The sequence below is a fragment of the Dryobates pubescens genome, chromosome Z (assembly GCF_014839835.1).
Source record: "Dryobates pubescens isolate bDryPub1 chromosome Z, bDryPub1.pri, whole genome shotgun sequence".
Lineage (NCBI taxonomy): Eukaryota > Metazoa > Chordata > Aves > Piciformes > Picidae > Dryobates > Dryobates pubescens.
In genome coordinates, this window is record NC_071657.1 from 46,055,144 (window position 1) to 46,082,925 (window position 27,782).

At 41.3% G+C, this 27,782-nt stretch overlaps 1 protein-coding gene across 2 annotated transcripts in view; it reads left to right on the forward strand.

Moving 5' to 3' along the window:
* The window catches only part of TJP2 (tight junction protein 2), a 66,929-nt gene that overhangs the window by 26,768 nt on the left and 12,379 nt on the right, over positions 1 to 27,782 (forward strand). The window contains exons 1-10 of one of the 2 annotated variants that reach the window (XM_054177891.1): positions 7,673 to 7,799; positions 11,363 to 11,416; positions 13,403 to 13,527; positions 19,896 to 19,998; positions 20,642 to 21,218; positions 23,209 to 23,312; positions 23,468 to 23,621; positions 24,845 to 24,953; positions 25,062 to 25,201; positions 25,716 to 25,782. In XM_054177891.1, coding sequence (XP_054033866.1) covers positions 7,677 to 7,799; positions 11,363 to 11,416; positions 13,403 to 13,527; positions 19,896 to 19,998; positions 20,642 to 21,218; positions 23,209 to 23,312; positions 23,468 to 23,621; positions 24,845 to 24,953; positions 25,062 to 25,201; positions 25,716 to 25,782 — 1,556 coding nt within the window. In that variant the 5' untranslated portion in view covers positions 7,673 to 7,676. Of the gene's footprint in view, positions 1 to 7,672; positions 7,800 to 11,362; positions 11,417 to 13,402; positions 13,528 to 19,895; positions 19,999 to 20,641; positions 21,219 to 23,208; positions 23,313 to 23,467; positions 23,622 to 24,844; positions 24,954 to 25,061; positions 25,202 to 25,715; positions 25,783 to 27,782 lie in introns of those variants that run through there. The other variant, XM_009906615.2, reaches the window with a different exon arrangement.

Consider the following 27,782-nt stretch of genomic DNA (forward strand, 5'->3'; position numbering starts at 1 on the left):
GGAAAAAAGCAGGGTGTTTTTATATGTATATTAAACCATCTTTTTATTAATATATTTATATATCAAATTATATCCATATATTACATTACATTTGCCAAATCTTCCTAAATGTTTTTTTTCTAGAATATGGGCCAACAGACAAGATACACAACCTGCTTATGACTATCAGGATAAAGTATACATATGAGGGTAGTAATCTCTTCTTCTATGAAAGATTAAAAAGAGAAGACGTTACGTTTTCTTACGGTTTTCTTAAAGCTACTCAGAAAATTTAATTTTCAGGTATTTTCCATTGAACACTTGTGTGTGTGAGAGAGAGAGTTGTGGTGAATGGAGTTAAATCCAGTTGGCAACCAGTCACAAGTGGTAGTCCCCCAAGCTCAGCACTGGGGCAAGTTCTCTTTGATATTTTTATCAATGATCTAGATGAGGGAATTAAGCACATTTTCCATAATTTTGTAGGTGATACCAAACTGGGAGGGAGTGTTGAGCTTCTTGAGGATAGGGAAGCTCTACAGAGGGGGGACCTGAACAGATTGGATCAATGGGCCAAGGCCAATTGTATGATGTTCAACAAGGCCAAATCCCATGTCCTGCACCTGGGTCAGAAGAACACCATGCAATGCTGCAGGCTTGGGGCAGTGTCTGGAAAGCTCCTGGTATAAAAGACCCTGGGCATGTTGATTGACAGCCATTGGAACATGAGCCAGAAGTGTGCCCAGCTGGCCAAGAAGGCCAATAGCATCCTGGCTTGTATAAGAAACAGTGTCACCAGCAGCATTAGAAGGGCATTAGAGAAGGGCGAGGAGGCTGGTAAGAAGTCTCGAGCACAAGCCCTATGAGAAGAGGCTGGGAGAGGTGGGGTTGTTTAGCCTGGAGAAGACGAGGCTTAGGGGAGGCCTTATTGCTGTCTACCAACTACTTGAAAGGAGGTTGTAGACAGGAAGGGATTGGTCTCTTCTCCCAGGCAACCAGCACCAGAACAATAGGACACAGTCTCAGCTGCACCAAGGGAAGTTTAGGTTCGAGGTGAGGTGAGTTCTTCACAGAAAGAGTAATTTGCCATTGGAATGGGCTGCCCAAGGAGGTGGTGGAGTCACCATCCCTGGAGGTGTTCAAAAAAAGATTGGATGTGGCACTTGAAACCATGGTTTAGTTAGTCATGAAGTGTTAGGTAATAGGTTGGACTTGATGATCTCTGAGGTCTTTTCCAACCTGGTTGATTGTGTGATGATGGAAGTGATTGTGTCTCTGTACTCCAGTGCACTGGTGAGACCACATCTTGAATAGTGTGTTCAGTTTTGGGCCCTTTACTGCAAGAAAGCCACAAGAGGAGCAGCAAAGCTGGTGCAAGTCCTGTGAAGTGCAGCTGAGAGAAGATGTGATTGTTTAGAGACCTTACTGTTCTCTACAGCTATCTGAAAGGAGGTTGCAATGAAGTGTCTTCTCCCAAGTAGCAAGGGATAGGAGAAAACAGACTCAATTTGTGCCAGAGGTGGTTTAGAAAACGTTCTTCACTGAAATGGTTGTCAATCACTGGAATAGGTTGCCCAGGGAAGTGGTGGTGTCACAATCCCTGGAGGTATTTAGGACATAGAATCATAGGATAGTAGGGGTTGGAAGTGACCTCTGAAGATCAAGTGCAACCGCCCAGGATCACCTAGGGCAGGTCATGAAAGAGCACATCCAGATGGGTCTTTAAAGTTCCTAGGGAAGGAGACTCCACAACCTCTCTAGGCAGGCTGTTCCAGTGCTCTGTTTCACTCATGTTGAGGTGCAATTTCCTGTAGTCTAGTTTATATCCTTTGCCCCTTGTCCTATTACACCAAAAAACCCATACAAAACCAACCGCTTGGATTTTTATTTGCCATTCATACGGTCATCTGTGACTAGAACTCAAAATATTTTAAGAAGGTCCTGATTCTCCATTTTTTCCTTTGAAAGTGCTTGTCCTGATTTCTGAAACTCTTCAATATAATTGGTAAATGTTTGCCTTTAAATATAAAGAAAACACACTTTCCCTGGGAAGTATCTTACTGTCATGAACAGATAAGAATTTCCATGAAAAAATAACTGTGATGTTTTCTTTTTCTGCCATAGGACAGTAGTGCATGCATTACTTAGATATTTATATACACAGCCTCCTCTTTTTTTTTTTTTTTTTTTTTTTTAGGTGTTTCTTTAGTACAATTGAAATACATAAAGCTATTCAGATATTATTTGGTTTACTTGGTAATCCAACACAAGGATGCCTAATGCTGCATTATTTACTGGCTTCTTTTCAGTTACCAGGCTACTTGTTATTCCCTTTTAGAAAAAAATGTTAGGGTAGGGAGTGCTGTTATGGGCAGATTGCATGATATTCTTTGTTACCTTTAAGCATTGCTTGCCCTTGATGTGCTGTGAGCTGGATTAAGTGGTGTATTTTGAATTAAAGAGCACACAGCTTGTCAGAGCTCAGATCACCTGAGATCTGTGTGTATACAACTTTTTTCCCATCTCCTTTACCTGATTTTTTTAAACAACCTTTGTGTACTAGAAGATGCAAGGCATTATGCTGTGTGTGGTGGCTTGAGATTTGCCCCCCCCCAATATTAACTTTGCCAGACCAGCTCAGTTGGAAGCAAATGGAAGCTGTATTTACAGGCAAAAGTACAATCTACAATGGAATGCAATGAATAGGTACAAAATATGCAGTATTTACAGATATTTACAGTTAATGAACAACACGAAAATCCCCCTGGTCTAAGACCAGGAGACCTGTCCCTCTGCTCCCTGCCCTGCCCTTGTCAAAAAGGGAGAAAGGAACAGAAAAAAAGTAGCAGTTAGATTTATCCCAAAACAATGCAGCCAGGGTCAAGCGGAAGCAGGGTTAGTCCCCTTTCAGAGTATGAAGTGAGCCGAGAAGAGATCAGAAGAAAGATTGTTTCGGTACAGGCAGTCTTACAGCAGATATTTCTCCAATGAAATTGTTTAGATTTATCTTTGATTTTACTTTTTACACCCAGTAGTGATTTATCTTTTTCTACTTTTCTGCTTGAAATCTGTAAAAAAACCCTTAAAGGCATAGCCTTAAACTGCCACACTATGAATGTTAGTGATACGGCTGCAATGCAAATGAGACCTAGATGTGTTTGTTCATTAATATCCTCAGTAGTATGCTGAATAGCACTGTTGCCCTTCATCTTCTCAGTTCTGTGTAAGACTGACTTCTAGTTCAATTTGCAGTCTGAAAGGCATTTGGAGTGTCACAGTGCAACAAGAGGCACAGAAATTATGTCAGTTCTGCCACCCTGGAAATTTTCCCCATCTGTTAGCTGGCTAAAACTCCCACAATGCTCCCACAATGGCAGAAGGTTGACCTCTATTTTCCTATTACAGGGGCTTTTGTGGTGAGAGAAATGGAGGCAATCTCTGTTTGCTTCCTTGCACACTTTTTAGTGGGTAGGTTACTTAACTTGAAGTCAGGAAGCCTGAATTATGCTCTCAGTGCTACAGGTGACAGCTTTGGTACTAGGTATTTTTGAAAAAGGCTTAGTTTTGCCACCAGAAGCAAAATTCATAGTGAAATAGTACTGAGCACAGTGTCACATAATGACTATGGGTATTGTCATCATGCTGGATTCTAGCTGTTCCCGATAGAAGTAAAACAAACAAAAAAAACCTTGGTTCTTGTTTGATGATTTTGTAAGTTTTCATGTAACTTAGGAAGTAAAGTTTTATATTTTAATATTTGGAATAGATATGTGCTGTTGTAGATCAAATTCACAAATTATAGTATATGAGCAGTGTATTTTAAGTGAAATAGGGTTAAGAAAAGTTTTTGACATTGTCAATTCTTTGCATCAAAACCAGTTCTATTTATGTTTCTGAAGAATGAATGATTGAAAACATGCTCAGTTTATAAATTACTTAAATAGGCTTTTTTAGACAACCCTTATTTTGAGATTACTATTTCTAAATCTATTCTGGTAAAAGTTGTTCCTCACACAAAAGTCCAATAGTAAAATACATGTTACAGGCAAAATATTTTCTGTTAGGTTCTTTGTTCTTCTCAAGGAATTTGAGAGAAAGCGAAGGCTATATCTAACTAATAATTGCCCGCCGGAGGAAAAGGATTGTCTGAATAGCTCATTTAAAAGTGAAATTTTTTTCATCGTCAAAAGATTTTGTTTCAGTGCAGAAATATATTTACTTGTACAGTACATGGCTCTTTTTAACTTGCTGCCACCATTTTGATTTTACTCAAAACCAAAAGTGGAGCTGATGGTCTTTTAACATGGAGTTGACCTTTATGTGTATTTCTCCTTCATGGAGGGAAAAAAAACCCAGAGGAATTCCTGCCTTGTTGAAGAACAATTGTTACTGCTAGTGGATATCTTCTGCAAACCGCATTTTTTCACTTCTCTTCCTTTAATTTGAGATATTCATCATTCTGTGAACTTACTGCCCTTCTAGGGATTGCAGGAACCTACACAAAAGGTAGGGAATGCTTTTGTGGTAGAAAATTAGGTATCCCTCTTTTTTTTTTTTTTTTGTGAGATACCACATGTATTGTATCTAGGGTTAATAGATTTTTCTCATCTTCTAGATCTTAAAATCAAATATCTGCTGTACCATATGCAGATACTTCATGAAACTGCTTCAGTTAAGAGTCTTCTGCTTCAGAGTGGCTTGAGTGACCTTTCTTACTGCAGTGGAAAGGCCTAGTAAAGGCCCTGTTCATTTTCAGTCATTTTTATCTATGTTGGTTAAGAATACTTGGGAGGTTCGGGATGTGCAGCTTGTCGTGCATGATTGTCTTTTCATAGTCATCTGTAATAGCCTAGTAGGCTGCAGCCACAGCTGAAAAAGAACAGGTGTGGACCTTCATGCCACACACTAATGTTAGAGGGATTGCTTCTCCTTTTACTCAGCTTCCACTGTCTGTTTAGGGGATCCACAGAACATCCACCAGGAGTTGAAGTGGATCAGCATATTTAATGCCTTTAAGTCTAGAACCATCCAATTTTGTCTGTCATAATTTCCTTTGTGCAGGTAGGTGCCATAGGAGGGCAGTTCCTGAATCCTCTGATAACATATCTGGTCTTTGAGACCAAGTATGCTCCAGGTATCTTGATGCTGCTCTTGGTTGCTCCTATCTGTGGCTAGAAGAGTAACAATGAAACTTGAAGTTCTTGATAATCTTCAGTGTAGAAGGTTATCTTTAGGGAAAACCTGGACTCAGCTTTCAAAATTTTTATGCCTTCATGCATGTAACAGATGAAGAAGGTGAGGAGGAAGGGGATGAAGAGCCTTTTTTTCCCCTGTCACTTCAGTTAACAGTGCCAGGAAGACCATTTCAGGTTTCCTTTCTGTTTACTTACACGGCCTTGTCTAGATACGTGAGGACACACCCTTTTTCTTCACTGGCAAGAGAGGAAGAGATCAGAACAGTGATAAATACAACACTTATAGTTAGCTTTCCTGCTGGGGAGAACATGGTGAGGTAAGGAAGCACTTTCTTCACCTGAGCAGAGAGATACAGGCTGTGAAGACATTAGTAAGTTGCTTTGAGTTTTCTGGGAGCTCCGCTTTTCTTTTTACCCTCCCAATTTACAGAATAAGGCATGCTTAGCTTTCAGTTATTTTCCCTCACATGATTCTACAAATATTTTAGTGTCTGGGTAGACTTCCACAGCAGACTAAGGTGTGTGTGTCTCATTGGAGTTGAGCTTGCTTTCAGAAAGTTTCATTTTAAATGTCTGTGGATAATAGAAGTGAAACAGGTGTGAAATGCAAAAAGCTTGTAATTGCATCTGTAATACTGTGCTGGGGTGAAGCTGGGCTTTCGTTTCCTTTATCCTTTGTAAAGGAAACCGAAGGCAGTGTCTGGGAAAGTGGGTGGTTGTTAGTTTAAAAAAATTACTCTTTGCATCTAACTTTAAAAATTGAATGGAGGAATTCCTATCCTGGAGAAAATGTTTTCCTTCAAAATAAAATACCCAAACTCAAAAGCCTTCCTCATCAGTCTTTTCAAAGCTCCTGTTACGACTATGCAAGAAATGTTGCAGTAACATTCTGGGACTTCCCGATTTTTTGTTTGTTTTGTGTGGGGGTGTTTTTTTTGTTGTTGTTTTTGGTGTTTGGTTTTTTTTTCTCCCCAGGTCGATTTTACATTTTGGTGGTGTTAATCCCTCTGTTTTTCTGATTTTCTTTTAGAGAAAAGATATGTGTGGATAGAACCACTCCAGCACATGGGCAACGTTTTGCCATTTTTTTTCTCCATGTCACCACAGGCGTTTTGATGATATATCTCTATTTGTAGCATTGTTGAAGGCAAAGAGGAAAAGAATAGGAGAGCTAAGACAGTACTAGAGAGGCCTCACATAGATCCTTACATTTGTTTCTTCTTCCTGTTGATTTTGTAAACATAAATAATTTTAATATTTGGACTTAGAAGTTGTGAATATAAGCCTGTTCAGACGAAGGAGTATTTTGTTTAGAAATGTTGATGGAGATTGTAAACTTTTTGGACAAAACTCTAATCTTCACTAACTACAGTCTAAACTACTTAGATCCACAAATGTGATCTGGAAGTGGGAAGCCCCAGCCTATGCAGTTTTGCAGGGTCCCCTTGGTGCAGGCTGAATGGTGTTCACCTTAGGCAGCTCAGCCCTGAAGGTGCAATGCTGGTTAGTGCAGAGATGATGTCACAGTTAAAACACAGGCCATTGCTTTCAGTCATGAGCTTAAAAGGAAAAAAAAAATAAATAAACCCACCCACCTCCACATTTTTTACTGCAGTTTGAATTCTTGCTCTTCAGCAGTTATAATTGTGCCATTAGCAGGAAATGCAGTCTATGGATAGAGGTTTTGGTTAGCATTGTGTACTGAACTTGGCATGTGTTCCTATCTGTCCCCTGCCTGTGAAACTTATTTACATAAAGTCTAGGGGAAGAGTTCGCTTAAGGCTTAAATTTCACAGCATTCATGCAGCATAGATGGAACTGATAGCTTGACCTATTTTCCAATAAAATCATGTGTTTGTCTGTATGATTAGCTTATAATTCATACAAATACCTTACGAAATTTTTGAGGGCAGAGGGAGGGCCTGTTAGTTGCAGCTATTAGAATTTTGGTTTTGTTTCCCTTTTTCCTTGCTGAAGTCAAATCCACAGTTCTGCAAGTGTTTATATGTATTTTCACATGTGCAGTTGAAGAGATTACATGCAAGTATACAGTTGTTTCTGCATAAGGACTTCCTGAATTTAGCAGTTGAATTGTTAAGACTTGATAGAGGCTGCTAAAGCAGTTACTCAAGATATTGGAGTAAAGTGGTAATTTTTACTATAAAATACTACAGTCAGAGTATTAATTTTCTGTGCAGAAGTAATCTACACTGTGCTTCCTAAGACATTTTTCTTTTAACTAGGTTCCTGGTGGGGTGAACCCATATGTGCTTGGAAAAAGAATAACTTGCTACCTATTGATTCATGCTATTAAAAACAAAAAAGGCTGGATTACAATACTACTTTTTCCTGGGCCTTCCTAAAGTGAAAGTTAGTTAAACTCCTGGTGTATTTCCCTGCTGTGGTTTTGATGTGCTTCTGTGTGAAACTGATGGCAGGATTTGTTTGAGTATGTAGGCCACTATTGTATTAGAATTACATAACTTTGTTGAGTGGTGGAAACGGATGAAAAGACGGGGATGTACGGCATCCCCGCACAGATTATATCCTGCAACAATGAAGACAGCTCAAGCTCTGCAGAGAATGTGGTCTCATGCAGTCAAAAAGTTGGGGATTTTGAAAGGGCACGTGAGTTGTTTTTTTGTTGCACCTTGCTTCAAGTCTTTTCTTTCCCTCTCCCCACCCCCACCCTCTACCCCCACCCTTCCATACATCCCTCCCCTTTCCAACTCATTTTTATAGACAGATAACTGTTGTGCCAGGTTTTCTGGTTTTGATCTTCTTTCAGCGTGAATGAAATCTTCGGTGATCTCTCAGTAGCAAGTGATTGCATAAATCTCTGATGATTGTCAGTGAGAGTTGGAGCAGCTGCCTGTTTGTAGCTCACAGATGATTTTAGGACTTTAACTAGGTTTCTGACAAAGATTCTGTTAAGCAGTCTATTTTGGGTATATAAAAAGCACCTGTCATATATGAGCATTAGGCAAATTTAAGCAAATCCTGACTACAGTGTTCTAATTAGAAATGGACTGACTTTAGTCACTAATGAATTTAGACTAGCTAATTACATTAATTTGCATTTACTGCAGGTAGCATTCTGTGTGTGTGAAACCTGGGTAGACTTGCAAAACAGTTACTGAAAGTGGGGTTCTTAACTATTTCACCTGCCTTTCTCTCTCCAGTGTTTTGGTGTGCAGTCTTGCAGTGAAATTGTGATCCTGTAAGGGATGCACAGGCTGCTCAGAATCCCTCTATGTTTCCTTACAGATGAAGTATGAAGAAATTGACAAGGTGTTGGACGCTTTTTGTAAGCCATCGCCTGATGCATTCAGAGGAGAGTCATGTTATTAGACATGGAATACAGGAATTTTGTGACTGTGTTGGAGTCTTCCATCTGATGATTTATAACATTTGTAGTTTCTCCCTCCCTCTCCACCTTCTCCATTAATCTGTGGGTGTGGGTTAGCATTGTGGCAATGACAAACAGCAGTATGCTTTATAGTGTTAAAGAGGTTATTGCTTAGATATTTGAGGGAATACAGATGTCTTTTTTGCCTTATAGGCTTCCTAGGTGACCATTCAGTTCTCTGAACTGTGTTACAGAGCCTGCATAGTTTTATCAATATGGCAGAACTAGTCCTGTTGTCTTGGTAACTATGTTGCACAAAATCAGCTTTTGCAAATGCATAGCATACCTCACTTGGTAATACAGCATACAGCAAATGGGAAACAGGTTCCTAAGGAGAAGTTTCTAAAAAATGTGTTACTTTAACAAATACTTAATTCTGTGATACTTAATTTTTTGTGACCATATACTACAAAACTTATTTGTCAGAGCAAAATAAACCTAACCTGTTAGTTTACAATACTTTATTACACAGAGGCCTTGTTTTCTGTAAGGAAATTTTTCAGCTTACCTGTTTCATACCCAGAAATCCATCCCCAGTGTCTTTACAGTGCTTTCCTCAGTCCTTTTTCTGTGATGTTGTGCTGAATAAGCAGTCATTTCCCAGGCCTTTCTTTAGTATGAAGTGTATTGAAAGTCCTAGTATTAGTTTCTGAAAGAGTAAGGCGTGTACTGTGTCCCCATGGCTAGTGAGCTCTCATCGATGCCCCCCTGCCTGCCTTACTCTTCTGCCTGCACAGCGCTGGACTCTATTCTAGGCTGGGAGGCAGTGTTGCTAAGAACTGTGTACAGCGCAAACCTCATTTGAGTGACGTTCTTGTTACACATGTAGCAAGAATTGTTGAGGCTTTCATAAGGTGAGAAGGATGGAAAATATTTTCCCCCTCTCTTGCTTCTACAAAATTTGCACCCGTGTGCTTGACCTTCAAATTTTACCCAGCGTTTCATTGTCTCATTTCTAAAACTGTCTTCAGTGAAATCAACTGGAATTTAAATGGCACTTCTTCAGTACTGATTTTCTGCAGAGCTTAAAAAGATCATAGAAAAGGAGGACAGTGATGGTGCAGCCAGGGGTCAGTAGTAGTTAAATTATTTACACATTTTCATACATACCAGACAAGCAAGCCTAGTCACTTTGGGTACCACAGCACCACAACAGCTCTGAAAAAGTACCTAGTTAAGGAGAAATTATTTACTTACACAAGGGTCTCTGTGTAGGGGACTATATGTAGTGAGACAATTCAGTGTCAGCTAGTTGAAGGGTTAGGCATGTCATTTGATTAAATGGGAATATCAGATAAAATAATTTCACCAGGGGCTTCAGCAGAGTAATTTGCTGACTCAGGACATGTATTTTAATGCTAACAGTTACAAATGCCACTCTTTCTTGTCTGATCTAGACAAGTAGAAGTTTAGAAATAGTGACTTGTGTTATTTTTAATATTAGACGTCCTTTCTTTCAGCTATTATAATTGAAATTGGATTCAAAAGGTTCTCAAACTGGAGAGTGTTGTTCATTTTGTGGGAGAACAGTGGAAATTTAACACTGTTCAGTGTTATAAAATTCCTGGTAAGAATGATGAATAACTGCGTGCTTCCTACTGAGGAACTCTGAGCAGGACTTCATGTCTTAAGTTTGCTTTTCATTACAGTGAAAGTGCAGTGGAAAATACAAGCCTAGTTTCTCTTTGAGACACTCAGAATTCACTGGAAGAATACATCTCAGGGTTCTTTGCATTTGGGATACATCATCCATAGTTTGCCAAACAGTTGCATACTATCAGAAGACTTTTACTCTGGAAATACGATGAATGCACTTCTCTGACTATTGCTTTGGAGTTTAAGTTGTCAGTAATCTCTTCAGTGCCTTTATAAAGACTGTTAATTCAAAACTGAGCTTCTGCCTGAACTTCAGTTTTCTGAGCAAACTCTTAGCTTCCCAAAAGGGACCACTTTTTAGAAGTAAAACAAACAAACTGACTGCTGGAGTACATGCATACTTAAGGATTTTATGTCTGCAATAGATGCTTTGCATTTTGAAATGTTTGCAGTGTGTCAAATATTGTGACTCATTTTTCTCCTAATTTTACAGGACAGGCTCTGAAGGGGCTGTCTGTGTTACTATATGTTGCATCACAGCTGGATGATTATTCTGAATTACATTTTAAGCTGTGATGTTGGAAAGATTTCAGGTTATATCATGTAAGATAAACTGATCAGTTCAGTATAAGTTTTAACTGGAAAGGGGGGGAAAGTGTTTGTAAGAAGTCTCACAGAAATGTATGCACCAGTGTTATATGATGATACACTGTGTTTTCCTGTAAATTTTCATTTCTTAAGGGAAACTTAAATACTCAGATACATAATTCATAGCAGACAAAACATTTTGTTAAATCCACATGAACATGAAGCAGAAGATGTGAAGGCTAGTTCATCTTGAAAACCTGTGTCAACTGCTAATCTTAAGTGTTATGTGTGTCACTTGAGTTGGGTCTGTATAATGGTAGTGTCATCTGAATTAAATGCTTTTGCTGAATGACTTTTCCAGAAAATCAGAATGGGCTGTTGAATTAGTAAAATGTGAGGGGATTCTGCCACCCCAGACATAATCATATTTTTGCCTTTTTTAAAGAAAAAACTTAATAAATTGAAATGCATACATTCCATACGAACTCTACTAAAATATTAGAATATGCATATATTTTTATACCTGTGTTATATTTCACATTTTAATTTAGATAGTTGTATGCTTTGTGGTTTACTAATTGGTTTCTATGTGCAACAGGCCCCAGGCATGGAAGAGTTGATGTGGGAACAGTACACTGTGACCTTACAAAAGGTGAGTGAGTGCCTGTTATATTTTTAGGTTTCAAATATTCAAGCACTGGTTTAGTCTAAATGTTGTTAGTCTAAATACACTTTGCAATAGATGCTATTATCATATCCAAGCCTAAAGCAGGATTAACTTCATGTCCAAAGCAGATATGTTTTTCATTTTAAAGTTTAATTACTAGTTACACCCATAACAGTGTGTCTCTTTAATGTTATGAGCAAATTAAATGAACAATTCAAGTGCTGTATTTGCTACTGTTTGGTCTTTGCAATGACAGTGTGATACACCACATGCCAGCCACATAACAAGATTAATCATTGAATAATCTTTAAAAACATAGCAGACAATTCTATTGAGCAGTTACAGTTAGTGTGCAAACTTTATAATAATCACTGGGCATGATACTACTCATTTTATTGTTTTATACTTTAATATCTACCAGTGTAGAATATATCTGAAAACTGCTATCATCAGAATTTCCAATATACATGGACTTCAGATGTCTCTTAAACAAATTACTCTAAGAAGAGAGGAAGTATCTCATTATACAGAGGCCTTTTGAGTTTGAAAAAAAGTAGCCCACTTGATCTTGAGTTCTCTAAGGACTAGGCTGCCACACCATGGCACTGGATGTGTGCTTTGTCAGTGGTGGTGGTATTCCCAGCTGTTTTCATGATATGGGCTCACTGAACAGCCTGTACTGTGCTGCATGTCTTGTCTTCTTTTTTTTTTTAACATGTTCTGAATTAACTCAATTTGATGACCCACAGTAAAAAAAAGATCTTTCGTACACAGCCTGGTTTATGTGCTGAATTACTGAATCACAGAATGTTTGGGGTTGGACGGGACCTCCAGACATCATGTCCAGAAGCAGACCTTTATTCCTGTAATTTCCAGCTTTTCAGATCTTGAATATTGTGTAAATGGGCGTTAGGTTGTTTTCTTTGCCTCAGAGATAGGCTTATACTATTGAAGTGATGGAGGGCTTAACTGCATCAGCTGCTAGCAATGAATTCTGCTATGGTTTCGGCTTGAAGCATCAAACTGCTTCCTGTAAAATTATGGTGCAGCAAATAAAGTGCTTTTTTCCTCCTTGAAGAAATAATCACCCAATTTTGACTTAGGTGGAGCATGGGCTGGTATTTGGTGAATTGCACTCAGTATGAGTTGGGAAAAAGCACCACTTTGATTTGATGTATTACTTTGCCACTATATGAAAACATCTTGTTTAAATGTAGCATAATTTGAATTTTATAGTGATGGGAGGTGTATGTTAAATAACTGATAATATTAAACCTGTATGTTCAACAAAATGTATGGTTGTCTACAGTTCAGTTATGTGGTAACCATTCTTAGGTCTGCTGTTACAGATATGCTTCCTTTGTACTCCATTGTTTCCCTGATCTTATGAATGCTGTCTTAGGGCATAGTTCTGTGATAACTGGCTTGACATAAATTGCATGTATAAAATAGATGATTGTGAGAGAGGGTAATTCTAGAAAGTACACAAGTTCACTGCTTGCTTTTTCTTTAAGTCACAGCTTTGTTTAATTTGATCAAGGTGTAACTTGCTATTGTGAACTAGGTGTCAATCATAGTGAAGATGAGATCCTGGAAACACTGTTCCATTTTTCCAAGCACCACTAACAAAACAGATTTAACAACAAATTTGGTATGAATAGCCAGTGAGATGGTAAAGCAAAATTCAGGCTAAATTAGCTGGTCTTTTGTTTAATTACTAACCATCATTAGGCTGTAGACTGAGGTTTTGGAATACAGAACATGTCATCTTGTTGCAAGAATTTCTAAACCCATTCTTTTTTAAATCTAGAGATGCTGTGTATTGCTGCAACTCTTCATATGCAGCTATCATATTTTAAATAATGCCTATGTAGAGTGCCATCACAGGGATATTTACGATACTCTTTGTTCTCCCCGTCAAAATTCCTTTGGCTGGGATTGAGTTTTGTTGTATTTGTTTTTATTTTAAAGGATTCAAAAAGAGGATTTGGAATTGCAGTTTCTGGTGGCAGAGATAATCCTCATTTTGAAAATGGTGAAACATCGATAGTCATTTCAGATGTTCTCCCAGGTGGCCCAGCAGATGGATTACTTCAGTAAGCAATTTCTTACTTCTCAGACTGGCATGGAAGGGACAAACAACAAAACAAGCAAACTCCATCTGGAAGTGTTTCTGTTGGCTGTTTTGTATGAAACTAAATTTCAGTGCTGTTGAAAAGCTTTTATAGTTATGTTATGTTTATAGTTATGTTTCTCAAGATTGCATTTCTTTTAAAGAAGTAGTAGAAGTACTTAGCATCTTAAAAACATTCTTCCTGGTCTTCCTCAGGGTAAAACATCTAGTGATCAGTCAGTAGTTTTCATGAGAATGGCTTAAGTTAGCCCAAAGAAGGGTCTTCATTTCTAAGATACCAGGAGCAATAATAGAGGGGGGGGAAAGAAATTAAAATACTGCTAAATATTTCTTTTATATTTAAAAGCAAAAAAATATGGAAATAAAGTTTTTCTGTAGTTCTCCTGGTAATATCTCCTTAGTGAGGACAAGTAATTTTAGATCTGTGGGCATGGATAAAGAATTTCTAGCCTACTGCTGTTTTGTTTTTTTTTTTTTGATCCATTGACCTGGAATACCTGATGAAGAGTAGACAATTTGGAAGTATGACTGTGGTGGTTTGAAAGGAAAGGCTCTGCTTTCCCTCCCCCACTGAGAAAGAGACCATGGCTAAACCCAGTCAGAGAAATGAGATTGTATTTTACAAGGAAACAGATTATATGTAACACAACAAATAGAGGTATTTTACAATATATACAGGAATATACAGCAAATGAACTCAACCAGAAACCAGACCCCCCACAGAGGGGGCTTCCCCCTGTGCCCCCTTCACCCCCCTACCTCCCTTCTCCCCCAAAAGAGGTAGAAACGAGATGTGGACGGTTAACAGGGCAGGAAAGGAAGAAAGGCCTGGCACAGGGAGTTAGTATCTTATCTTAGTTGGCCAGAATCCCAGAAGCAGATCCAGCCGAGAGGAACAGCGAAGGAAGGAAGACTGAGAGAAAGTTCCCAGCTGCGCCGGGCCCAACCTCACCTCCCACAATCCTACCAATGAAATTCGTTTAGAATACCAAAATATTTTACAAACATTTAGCCAGTGTGCCCCTTCCTTAAAGGCACAGCGTCAAACGGCTACAATGACAAAGGTGTGCAGTAATAGTAATTCAAAAGAGTAGATTCCATCCTTTCTGTCATAGATCTTTGATAGGTAAGGAAAGAGCTGACATGGGAGTGGTTATTGAAGGACTCACTAAAAGGATTCTTGTGAAGCAGCTAACAAACCATTTTCAAAATACGCATATCTGGACTTAGTAAAGCATTTAACACTGTCTCTCACAGCATCCTCTTTGTGAAATGCTGCACATGGCTTAGATGGGTGGATGCTTCATGGTGTGAAAAACTGGCTGGATGTCCAGGCCCTAAGTGGTGTTGAATGGGGTTAAATTCAATTGGCAGCCAGTCACAAGTGGTGTTCCTCAGGGCTCAGCATTGGGGCTAGTTCTCTTAAATACCTTTATGTGCTGGGTTGAGGCAGCCCCCTCTCCCCACCATGGGCAGGAATAAACACTCAAGACAAACGGATTGCAAAAGTGATGAAAGTTTAAATAGAAAGCAGTGAATGTTACAGAAAACCCAAAGCACAGTGACAAAGGAAGATCCCAAAGCAAACCCAGAGCCAACCCATTCCCACCTGAGGGTACACCCGAGACCCCCAGGGCTCCTTCTTCCCCCTCCCTCAGCTGGCCAGGTCTGAGACTGCCCATCCTCCGTGGCCTTGGGCCTAGCCAGGCCCAAAGCCAGCAGACATCTCCCCCAGTTACCGGCTGATGGAGGAGGAAGAAAAGAGAGCGTGTTAGACCCCGCACTGGATCTTATAGTGGTGCAAAGAATTATGGTAGGAAATACACACAATTTCCTGTGTCCACCCCTCTGGGCCAGACTTCTGGACACAGGAAGTGAATACATCAGGGGGCACCCAGCTCAAACTGCAACACGCCACCCCTTATTTCATACCATAATCTTTGCGCATCATCAAATCAGAAATCTTCTGATGACACGTCTGGCGAAGTCCATCTCTTCATCTGGGCGTCCACTCAAACAGTCTCTCATTCAAGCTCAAGTGTCAGTCCATTCCAGTCCTTCTCCTCTCATCTAATGGAACCTCCCGCGATGCAGAGTTCACTCTTCTGCGGTGCAAGGTCTTCATGGATCCGTTGGACATTCTGGTCACCTGGAAAGAACCTCACCACTTCTCAACCAAACCTTCATTCCCATCTGTATTTACTCAGCGGCATATTTCCACCCCTGGGGCTAGCCAGTCAGAACAATCAGGCTTTAACTGCTTTTCCATCCCTCCAGGAAAATAGCACGCTGAGCCTCTCTCAACACTGCACGGACCTATCCCAAGCCCAATGCTGACCGCTTTCAGCCTCGGCCCAAGGCTACACAGATGCATGCCACAGGTACACCGCCCCTCCACTGGGCGTTCGCGTACCGCAGATGTGACAGCTCCAACTACACAGCCCCACCCTGGGAAAGGGAGGGGCTGCTCCACAACCTGCTGAGAAGAAGGGAGGTGGAGCCAGGTGCTAGGCGCCATTTTCGAAACTCATCCAAAAACGTTGGGGAAGAGAATAGGGCTGGTCCCTGCCGTACTCCGAGTGGACGGCCCGAGCCGCCGCTGCCGCTCCGAGCGCATGGCTTGGCCCTCAGCCGCCGCAGCCCGAGTGCACGGCCCGGGCCGCCGTCGCTGCCCCAGGCGCACGGCCGAATCTGCCACCGCCACAGCCCGAGCAGGACGGCCCGAGCCGCCATCGCCGCTCTGAGCGCACGGCCCGGCCCTTCGCCGCTGCAACCCAAGCATACAGCTGGGCTCCAGCCACCTCTACCGCCGCGGTACAGAATCAAAATCACCTCCACCCCTCGGACATTCAAACGGCTCCTCCAGAGAAAGCCATAAACGCGTCCCCAGGGCCCTTGAGAACAGCTTTCGAACTGAGTTCCCGTTCGCCCTTCTTGGGTATTGGGAGCCGGGCTCGCCCGCTCCGCCGCGGCTGGCCCTACCCCGCAGCGAGAACAGACCTGACTTTGATCTGCTCGCCGCTGCCCCTTCCCCCACTTCACCCCCTGCCGCTTCTGCCGCTCCGCAGAGAGTAAAGGTGGAGGAGGAGCAGGTCCCGCATTCTTAAGCGAAGCCCCAATTCCGATGGTTAAGAGCCACCCCTGCTTGAAATAGCAGGAGGGGCTCCGTGCCACCGGCCATGCACCAGGTGTCCCCCTGCAATCCACAGGAACTCACACAATCGCCCCAACAATAACACTTTGAGCCCCAACTGTCAGAAAACCAGAACGACGCCCAGAACTAAATTTAAACTCTCTTATCTTTTGCAATCCGATCTGCAGAATGTGCACAATAACAAACTCCTCTCCTGCCTGGCTCGCCAAGAATGTGGTGGGTTTGAAGGCAGACCCCCTCCCCACTACAACCATCCTCTGCTACCAAGAATGTGCTGGGTTGAGGCAGCCCCCCCTCTCCCCACCACGGGCAGGAATAAAACACTCAGACAAATGGATTGCAAAAGTGATGAAAGTTTAAATAGAAAGCAGTGAATGTTACAGAAAACCCAAAGCACAGTGACAAAGGAAGATCCCAAAGCAAACCCAGAGGCATCCCATTCCCACCTGAGGGTACACCCGAGACCCCCAGGGCTCCTTCTTCCCCCTCCCTCTGCTGGGCTAGTCTTAGCTGGCCAGGTCTGAGACTGCCCATCCCCCTGTGGCCTTGGGCCTAGCCAGGCCCAAAGCCAGCAGACATCTCCCCCAGTTACTGGCTGATGGAGGAGGAAGAAAAGAGAGCGTGTTAGACCCCGCACTGGATCTTATAGTGGTGCAAAGAATTGTGGTAAGAAATACACAATTTCCTGTGTCCACCCCTCTGGGCTGGACTTCTGGACACAGGAAGTGAACACATCAGGGGGGTACCCAGCTCAAACTGCAACACTTTACCACTGATCTGGGCAAGGGTATGGAGTGCATTCTGAGTAACTTCACAGATGACACTAAGCTTGGAGGGAGCACTGATCTGCTTGAGAGTAGGAAGGCTTTACAGAGGGTCCTGGTCTGGCTGGATTGATTGGCTGAAGCCAACTGTGTAACACTGAACAAGGCCAAATACTGGGTCCTGAGCTTGGGTCACAACAACCCCATGCAGCACTACAGGCATGGGGCATAGTGGCTGGAAGGCTGTCCAGTAGAAAAAGACCTGTGGGTGTTCATGAGCAGCCAGCTAAACACGAGCCAGCAGTGTGCATAGGAGACCAAGTGTGGTGGTGAGAGAAGGTTCAGGTCTCCCCCACAAACAGAAAACCACAGCTAACTCAGTCGGAGAAGCTACAGTGGAAGGGCTATATTTTACAAGCAGGATGACATGCAGTGAATATATACACAATATACAGTATTTACAATATATACAGAAATATACAGCAAAGAACTTAACACAGAAAACCTTTCCTCCTCCAGAGAGAAGGGTCCCCCCCCCAAAACCCCCTTCTCCCCTTTCCTCCCTTTTTTCCCAAAAAGGGTGAGAGAGAGAGAAGTAATTATTAAGGAGGAAATTCTTTTAGTTAAAAGTATGTGCTAAGCAAAGAATTAGTTTCTTCCATCCAGCACAGAGGAAAGACAGCAGCTGCTCAGGCAGACTGGAATGGAGAGAACTGACTGAAACACCAACTGAACTAAAACTAAAATTTAAAGTTGCATTTTACCAATCTACCAATGAAATTCGTTTAGAATATCTTTGCTTTTCATTCTTACACCAAAACATTCAGCCAGAGTGTTCCAGTAACTGTCCCTTTCTTAAAGGCATAGCCTAAAACGGTCACACCAAGAAGGCCAACATCATCCTGGCCTGTGTTGGGAACAGTGTGGCCAGCTGGTCCAGAAAAGTGATCATGCTCCTGTGCTTGGCACTGGTGAGGCCACACCTCAAATACTCTTGAGTTTTGGGCCACCTTGGTACAAGAAAGACATTGAGGTGCTGGAACAGGTCCAGAGAAAGGCAATAAAGCCAGTGAAGAATTTGAAGAACAAGACTTATGAGAACTGGCTGAGCGAACTAGGATTGTTTCATCTGGAGAAGAGAAAGCTGAGGGGAGACCTTCTCACTCTCTACAATAACCTGAAAGAAGGTTGCAGCGAGGCAGGAGTTGGTCTCTTCTCCCTAGTAACAAGTGATAGGACAAGAGGAAATGGTCTCAAGTTGTGCCAGGGGAGGTTTAGCTTGGATATTAGAAACAATTTAATCACTGAAGGGGCTATCAAACACTGGGATGGGGTCCCCTGGGAGGTGGTTGAATCCCCATCGCTGGAGGTGTCTAAAAGACACATAAATGTGGTGGTAAGGGACATGGTTTAGATAAAGGTTGGATTCAAGGATCACAAAGGTCTTTCCCAACCAGAACGGTCCTCTGATTCTGTACAAAACCTGTGCTTTGTAGCAAAAAAAAGAAGGTTGTGATGTGACTTGATCACACTAAAGAGAAAATAATGGGTACTAAAGAGTTCTTTTGTATATCAGAAATCAGCATAGTAACAAGTAACTGGTAAAGGTAGTGCCCTGACTGTGACCTCAGTAATTGACCAGTCAATGGAATAAATTAATAAATTAAAAGTGGTAGATTTTTTTTTTTTTTAAACTTTAGGTTTCTTTGTTTTTTGATTGTTTTTTTTTTCCAATCTCTGGCACTTTCTGTGTTGGAATGCTTTTCTGTCTATGGGGCTCCTCTTACAGGCCTATATGGCATGCAGAAGGTCTAAAGAGACTAATTAGTAATTTCTTTTGGTATTTGTGTTAGGGCAAAGAGAACTACTTGTATAATGTTGTTTGGATGGTTGTTTTTTCCCCTGCAATCATCTTTCTTCAGAGTAGATGGAACCTGAACACAAGTCTTTCAAAAATGTCTGCTAGAATGGTACTTGTCAGGATTTGTCTGAATACAGCTATGGGTGCATCAAATTGAAGCTCTTCTGAAAATCCTATGTTGTTGTGAAAAAAAAATAAAAATCTAGCAATAGTTGTGAAAGACTAGGAATTCTGAAAGAACTAAGGAAAAAAATTAAGAAGAGACATTTTAATGAGCATTCCAAGCATCCTTTCAAAAACAAAAATCTTTTTCCACTTAGTGACAAGGTACCCTACCTGGACATAGTAGCTGTATAAAGATAGGCACTGCTACTAGTTTTTAAATATACTGAAAGCTGCTTCTGGTATTCAAGCACCGTACTGTAAAACACAGTTTTGAAGCAAAGCTGTCTGCTTAAAGTGAATGAAATCCAAGAAAAGAAAGAAACTTTGTTCCAAAGTTTTCATAAAGAGTGCTCTTAAATTTTTTTTTTTCCTTCCCCCTCTTCCAGAGAAAATGACCGGGTGGTCATAGTTAATGGAACCCCAATGGAAAATGTTCCACATTCTTTTGCAGTTCAACAGCTTAGGAAAAGTGGAAGAGTGGCCACCATTGTAAGTAAATTACAAATGTATTCACTCTGCAGTGGTGTGTACCTGTGCAAGCAGCGATGGTTTGGGGTTTCTTCTGTGAAATCTACAACAAATGCATAAAGCAAACCAAGCCTTTGCCCAATAGGATGTACAAAGTAAATTAAAAAAGCAAAGGCATGATTTCTGTGGGCAAACAGAGAGAAATTTCAATATCAGTGTCACAGATTTATCCTGCTTGAAAACCAGGAAATAAAATGTATGTACTCAGTCTTTAACTTTACTGAATGAGTGGGAGGTACAAAACCCAAATTTATGTGAGGCAAACGATGTCCTGCATACATAGACTTTGCCCAAGAATTTGCTGTCCAGATTGGCTTGCTTTAGTTGAATTGAGACATCTACAACTTTGTCTATTTGGGGCTTTTTACATTTTTTGGAAATCATCTAGAAAAAGGGAAAAAAAAATCATTACTCATACTCTTGCAGAGGTAAAAGAATGTGGGTATTGATCTGATTTTTAAAAGAATTCTCCTACTGGGTTTTATTCTCTGAATTAGTGTGATTTTTCACCAACCTGGATTTGATGCGTGAAGAATATTAATGGTTAATTTCAATTTCTGACTATTAGAGGTGTGTTTTGTTTGTTTCATATTGCACTGAACAGGTAGTGAAAAGACCAAGGAAAGTGCAGGCTGCTGTGCTGAAGAGAAGCCCCTCTCTTGACTATGAAGACAGAGCTTTAGATGTACTGGATGACCACGCAGAATTTGATGGCAAGAGTGCTCGAAGTGGCTATAGTGACAGAAGCTGGCATAGTGGTAATGGAGGGCGCAGCCAAAGCTGGGGGAACAGCCTGGATCAGAGCTATAGAGATGAACAAGATAGAGGACGAAACCGAAGCAGAGACCGTGATAAGGAACGCAGCTACAGCCGTGACCGGAGCCGTGGCAGGAGTGTTGACAGGAGCTTGGATCGAGACTACAGAAGAGATCGGAGCAGGGGAAGGAGCATTGACAGGGATGGCTATGAACAGAATTACAGAGGAGACTACAGCCCACCCAGTTATAGTCATAGATCTCAACCTGATCCTAGATATGAGAGGGAAGTGAGGAGTCGAAGTCGGGATAGGCTTCATTCCCGAAGTCCTTCACCTGAAATGCACCATCAACATGACTACATAGGCCCTCAGGATCCAAACGGGCCCATCAGTGTTCTCTTAACAAAAGGCAGACATAATGAAGGTAGGTGTAGTAGGGCAGGAAAGAAACTGAATTCTGATGGCACATCTTATTTTGACCGGGGTGGGAGAGGAGCTGAATATTCTGTGCTTTTAAAGGGTAAATGTCAAGTTTTCTAACTGATTGCTTAACTTGTTCTTTCATTCCTTCTGGCTGGTTTGCAGTGCATTTTTCTCCAGCCCCTTGAACTTTTAACAACAAACTATTCACCTGTATCATTTCACTCTTTTCAAGCCACTGTATCCTTTGATTTTCTATTTTCTCTGCCCTATTCTTCTGTTTCTGGTGGGAAACATGGATCCGATCATGATTAAGATTAGACTTGGTGATACAATGGATACAGAGTAGACTCTGCCTTTTATACTACACTTAATTTCTTCCCTGCAGTGTAATTAAATTATAGTTCCAAGGATTGTTTACATCTGGATACTCAAGAATATAGTTAAAGAATATTGAAATAGCAATAGCTGAAACAGACTTTCTTTGAGTATTCAAGTGTGTGAATGAAAGCCAGAAGCCTGATCTTTCAAGTTCAGTGAAATAAAAACTTTTGCACTATAAAGAATATCTGAGGTTGAGCTGTGCATTCTTTTCTGTTTAGGTTGGTTTTTTTCCACGTGGTGGTTTCCTTGTATGGGTTTTGTGTGTCGGCTTTTTTTCGTTTTTCTGTTGCAATTTGTAAGAATGTTCTGCTCACGTAATGTTCTGCTCCTGCGTGCAGGAGCTAACCTCTTTTTGCCACTGACTCTGGCAATGATCCCTTTCTCTCCTCCTCCTGCTTCCCCTGCATACGTTTCCAATTGTAAAGGTAATGCCGATAGGTATAGAGATAAAGGCATCTTACATTTCTCTCTAAGCTGTTTATGTAGCTAGTAATTTGGTAATCATTTCTGCCAGGCTTGCTTAAATTTGTTTTTTTAAAGCAGAGAGCTATTTCTTTCCTGTTGTTCTATGCTGTGATTTTTTTTTTTTAAAAGTCTTGCCATTCTTTTGAAGTAGTAAATATACTGATCCAAGTAACTTGGATCAGCGAGGGGGAAAAAAGTGGGATGGCAAATGAAAAAAATTCTTTTCTTGAAACTACTGAAATACTTAGGGGTACGAGGTCGGCATGCAGCAACTGGTAAAAACCCCAACTCTTCTATTAGTGCTTTTGGACTCTTTTGCTTTGCCATGCAAAAAGTGATACAGAGAAAGAATCTAGACCAGGATGTTACAAACACCTCCAGATCAAAGGCATTGTTTTGCTGTTGAAGGTGCAGATTAATCATCCATCTATAATTGGTTTTGGACTGCTGTTTGTTTTGGACTGCTGTTTGTTCTTACTGTGGTGACAGCACAGAAACAGGACAGTTATCTTATGGTTAAGTGGGTTCACCAGGCTTGCATTTTCTTTTTTCTTTCCTCTTGATGTAATGAAATGTGCTGCACCTTCAGTTTTGGGTGCCTCACTACACTGGACATTTAGTTGCTGGAGAATGTGCAGAGAAGGGCAACAAAGCTGGCAAAGGGTCTGGAAAACACATCTTAGGAGGAGAGGCCAAGGGAACTGGGGGTTTTTGGTCTGGTGACGAGAAGGCTGACAGGAGGCCTTACTACTCTCTAGAACTACCTGAAAGGAGGTTGTAGTGAGGTGGAGGTTGATCTCTTCTCTACTATCAGGTGATAGGATGAGAGGAAATGTCCTGAAACTGTGCCACAGGAGGTTTGTTGGAGGAATTTATTTATGGAAAGAGCAGTCAGGCATTGGAATAGGTTGCACAGGGACTTGGTGGAGTTGTTGTTCCTGGAGGTGTTCAAAAAGCATATGGACATGGAACTTCAGCGTAAGGTTTAATGGCAATGGTGGTGTAAGGTCCATGGTTGGACTCAATGGTCTCAGAGGTCTTTTCCAACCCAAACAATTCTATGATTCTGTGTATACTGTGTAGCTTTTAAAAAATGCCCACTCGCTCTTCTTCTGAGACACAATGGATTATTTCTTTGATTGCAGAATATGGTCTCCGGCTTGGAAGTCAGATCTTCATAAAAGAAATGACCCGTACTGGCCTAGCAACCAAAGATGGCAACCTTCATGAAGGAGATATCATTCTCAAGGTCTGTTCTGGTTATACTGATAGCAGTCTAACAGGCTCTTGTTACAGTGGTTACTCTGGAGTAAGTTGTGTTATAGTAATGTTCACTATTAAACTTGAGCACAATACGGACTTGTTTGTTCACTTACAGTACTATTGTTGCCTTTTTATGTCTAGATCAATGGTACAGTGACAGAAAACATGTCTTTAGCTGATGCCCGAAAATTGATTGAGAAGTCACGGGGGAAGCTTCAGTTGGTTGTCCTCAGGGACAGAAAGCAGACACTGCTCAACATTCCTTCATTGAACGACAGTGACTCAGAAATGGATGGTGAGGTTTAACTTGAATAAATAGTTCTGGATGCTGTGCAGGGAAAGAATGGAGCTTATAGTGTTTTGCTTTGGTAGAGTAGTACTAGGTTCTTCAGAGGAAAAAACCCCAAAACATCAGTAACAGAAAACCCCCTGCCCCTCCCTCCCCCACCATGTAATAAAATAAACTAATGCAAATAAACCTAAGTAAAAGCCAATTCGGCATCAAGCCCGCTTCCAATATGTGAAAGAAGAATTTTTGTTGTAATTCATGTAATTACATTCTGGGGAGGAGCAGAGATAGAAGCAGCAGCATTCGTCTGGCAAAATCAATTGTAATTCTCTGAACAAGCAAGTCAGTTGCTTTAATAAGAGACTTTGGTTTTTAAAACAAGTAGGATGGACTGGTCTCTCTGAGTGCATTAACATGCATGACAGCATTCAACAGGAGGGAAGGCGTGTCAGAACATTAAGTCTGCATGGACACCTGCCCTGAGAGGTTGTGGAGTCTCCTTCTCTGGAGACTTCCAAAACCTGCCTGGATATGTTCCAGCATAACCTGATGTAGGTGTACCTGCATTATCAATGGGGTTGGATTAGATTATCTCCAGAGGTCCCTTCCAACCCTTACCATTCTGTGATTCTGTAATTGGTTACTATTTCCAGTATCTAATCTCTACAAATGATGTCTCACAGTGTATGAGCTCTCTCAACAATAATCTTCCTTTGGGAAGGGCTCAGGATGTTTAGGGGAGCAGGATGTTACATTTAGTACAAGTTATTTGTGTCTCTGATGTCAGAATAAAGGAAGTAGCTTTTTGTAGGTTATACTGTGAAGGCTGAGATGCAGTTGAAGTCCAAGGGCTACTCTGTTTTCTTTGTAACTGAAAAAGCAATGATTCAAGGACTGTTAATGTGAAAACAGTCTTCTGTGGGAAACTGTGAGACCTCAAAGTCTGGTAACACTAATTAATGAGTCTGTGATATGCTCAAACTAGTTCTGTGATGTATGTGGCCGAAAGGTTATGTGAAACCTTCCTGTATCTCAGGGGAGTAAGGAGGTAGAAGCACTAAAAGGCCGACAACACTTTTTGAACCCTTGCCAAATCCATCTTAGAAGGGAGGCAGGCTTAATAGTTCAGCATATCTTATATGTGAAAGCTGTGTAAATAAACATGGTGGTCAGATGCACAGATAATTTAAACAAATCCTGCATTTCTTATTTTGCTTCTTTCTTTTCAGACATTTCTGAAATAGAGTCAAACAGATCTTTGTCCCCTCAAGATGACAGATTACATCATTCTGATTTAGATTCACATTCGTCCAATGAAAAGCTGAAAGAGAAATCAAAGTAAGGCCTGTTTTTTTTCCAGTCACTTTTTGTAGTGCTTGTCAAAGAAATTCTTAAAATACATGGCATTCTTACCTGATTTCACCACACTTTTTTTTTTTCTTTTAGTGTAAAAGATGATCCATCTAGTAAGATGTCCAGGATAGGAGCAATGCCTACACCATTCAAATCGATTGGTGACATTGCTATTCCTGCTGTTACAGTTGTAGACACAAACAAAGAACTGAAGTATCAAGATGACACAGCAGGTCAGAGTTTGAATTTTTTGGTTGCCCCATGTTTTGTTTTTTTCTTTCTTTCCTTTCCTCCTGGCTATGGAACATGTTGTCATGTCTAGTATACTCTTTATGTCGGACCCATCCTGACATACAGTGAAGAAGTCTATCTTTGCTTTGTTTTGCAAAGACAGAAGAAACACCTGAGATTATTTGAAAGTAGCTCCTTATTGGAATTACCACCTAAACAACAGTACTCTCCTAGATCCTATTTCCCTATGTAACCAAATCAAGCTATTCCTGAAGTCTAATCTGGCTTGCCTGAAAGAACTGTATGTCCCTACCTTGATCTTTTTATTCTTTTTCAATGATTTAAAAAAAATGGGGGGGGGAATAAATCAGTTACAGTCAAAGGGATGCTTGATATTTAAATCTGTCATTAATCCTTGCTATAGAGGAGTTTGATTACTCTCTGGTAGCTAAAACTTGCTGCCATTTGTAACTTTTTTAATAGCTTAGTAACTTCTATTGGCCTTTTTACATGCAGTGTCTCAACCAAAAGCAGTTACAAGAACGGTTCTTAAACCCAGCCCTGAAGATGAAGCAATATATGGGTAAGGCAGCACTTGCCAAATTCCATTGCACTTGGTATTCTTCCAGTGACCTGCACCAAGTTCTTTTTTTGCATGGGTTTCAGGGGGTTCTGCCCATTTGTCATGATATCCCTTTATAGTTTAAAGCCAAAGGGAGATGACATAGCTTCCTACAGACCATACTTAAGTTAAAACTTGTGTTTAGAAGTATCTGCCTGGAAGGCATGAAATTACCTTGTACCTGGAAGGTGTAGAACTCCCTGTGCTTTTGGGCTTTCATTGGAACACACTCAGTGGTATATTGTCATATATTTATTCTGTCCTATTTGGCACTTTGAAATAGTGTTTGGAGTACTATGTCCCTTTTGGAGCTTCTCAGGACAAGAGAGACTTTGACATGTGGGAGCAAGTCTAGGGAGTCAGTGATTGCAGTATATGACTTCCAAACAAACTGATAAAGCTGTATTTGTTAAGACTGGAGAAAAGAGGAGTGAAGGGACATCTCACTGCTGTCTGAGGTGACCTAATGGATAGTGTGATATACAGAAAACAGAGCCATACTCCTCTCAGAGGGGTAGAGTAGTAGGTTGAAGAGCAAGGGACGCAAACTGGCACATGAGAAATTCTGATTTCATATAAAGAAACCTTTTATTTTGAAGATTGTTGATTGGAACAGTTTTTCTTTCTTCATGGTGATAACTCAGTCACTAGAGATACTTCAAAACATAAATGGTCATGGCCCTGAGCAAATGACTTTGAGCAGAGCGCTGTTGTAACCTTTGCAGTTATATGGAAATGTAGGGCGTTTGCCTCTTCCATTATTTTATATGTACACAAAAGACAGCCCTCACCCACAATGTCCCCCACAAAGGAAAAGTCCTCTATTTAGTTCAAAAACAAGCTTGATGCAAGACAAGGCCAAACACTGCCTTTCTGTATGATTATGTTAGAGGGTAGGAGAGCTCTGCAAAGGGACCTTGACAGGATGGACAGATGGGCAGAGTCCAACGACATAAGATTGAACACATCTAAGTGCAGGGTTCTATACATTGGCCACAGCAACCCCATGCAGTGCTACAGGCTGGGGTCAGAGTGGCTGGAGAGCAGCCAGGCAGAAAGGGACCTGGGGGCATTAGACTGAACATGAGCCAGCAGTGTGCCCAGGTGGCCAAGAAGGCCAATGGTATCCTGGCCTGCATCAGGAACAGTGTGGTCAGCAGGAGCAGGGAGGTCATTCTGCCCCTGTGTACTGCACTGGTTAGGCCACACCTCGAGTCCTGTGTCCAGTTCTGGGCCACTCAATTTAGGAAAGATGTTGACTTGCTGGAGTGTGTCCAGAAAAGGGCAACAAAGCTGGTGAGGGGTTTGGAGCACAAGCCCTATGAGGAGAGGCTGAGGGAGCTGGGGTTACTTAGCCTGGAGAAGAGGATGCTCAGGGGAGACCTTACTGCTCTCGACAACTGCCTGAAGGGAGGTTGTAGCCAGGTGGGGGTTGGTCTCTTCTCCCAGGCAACCAGTACCAGAAGAAGAGGACACAGTCTCAAGCTGCACCAGGGGAGGTTTAGGCTGGAGGTTAGGAGGAAGTTCTTCACAGAAGGAGTGATTGGCTATTGGAATGGGCTGCCTAGGGAGGTGGTGGAGTCACCATGACTGGAGGTGTTTAGGAAGAGACTGGATGAGGCACTTGGTGTCATGGTTTAGTTGATTAGATAGTGTTGGGTCATAGGTTGGACTCGATGATCTCAAAGGTCTCTTCCAACCTGGTTAATTCTATTCTATTCTATCTGGAAATTCAGTACAGGAATTTTTGTCTTCTTCAAATGCAGCCCATATTGCAGTTGTGGTCTCTGCTTAGAAATGACAAAAATGTTGCTTCCAAGGTTTATTTTTGTGGTGGGTTGGGTGGGTTTTGTTTGGGTGGGTTTTGCTATTTTTCTAAGTGGTCAAATGGAAACTGATGTTGTTGATTCTTCAACAACAAAGATACTAAAAGCTGCAAATTGTATTATTAGGCAGTCAGC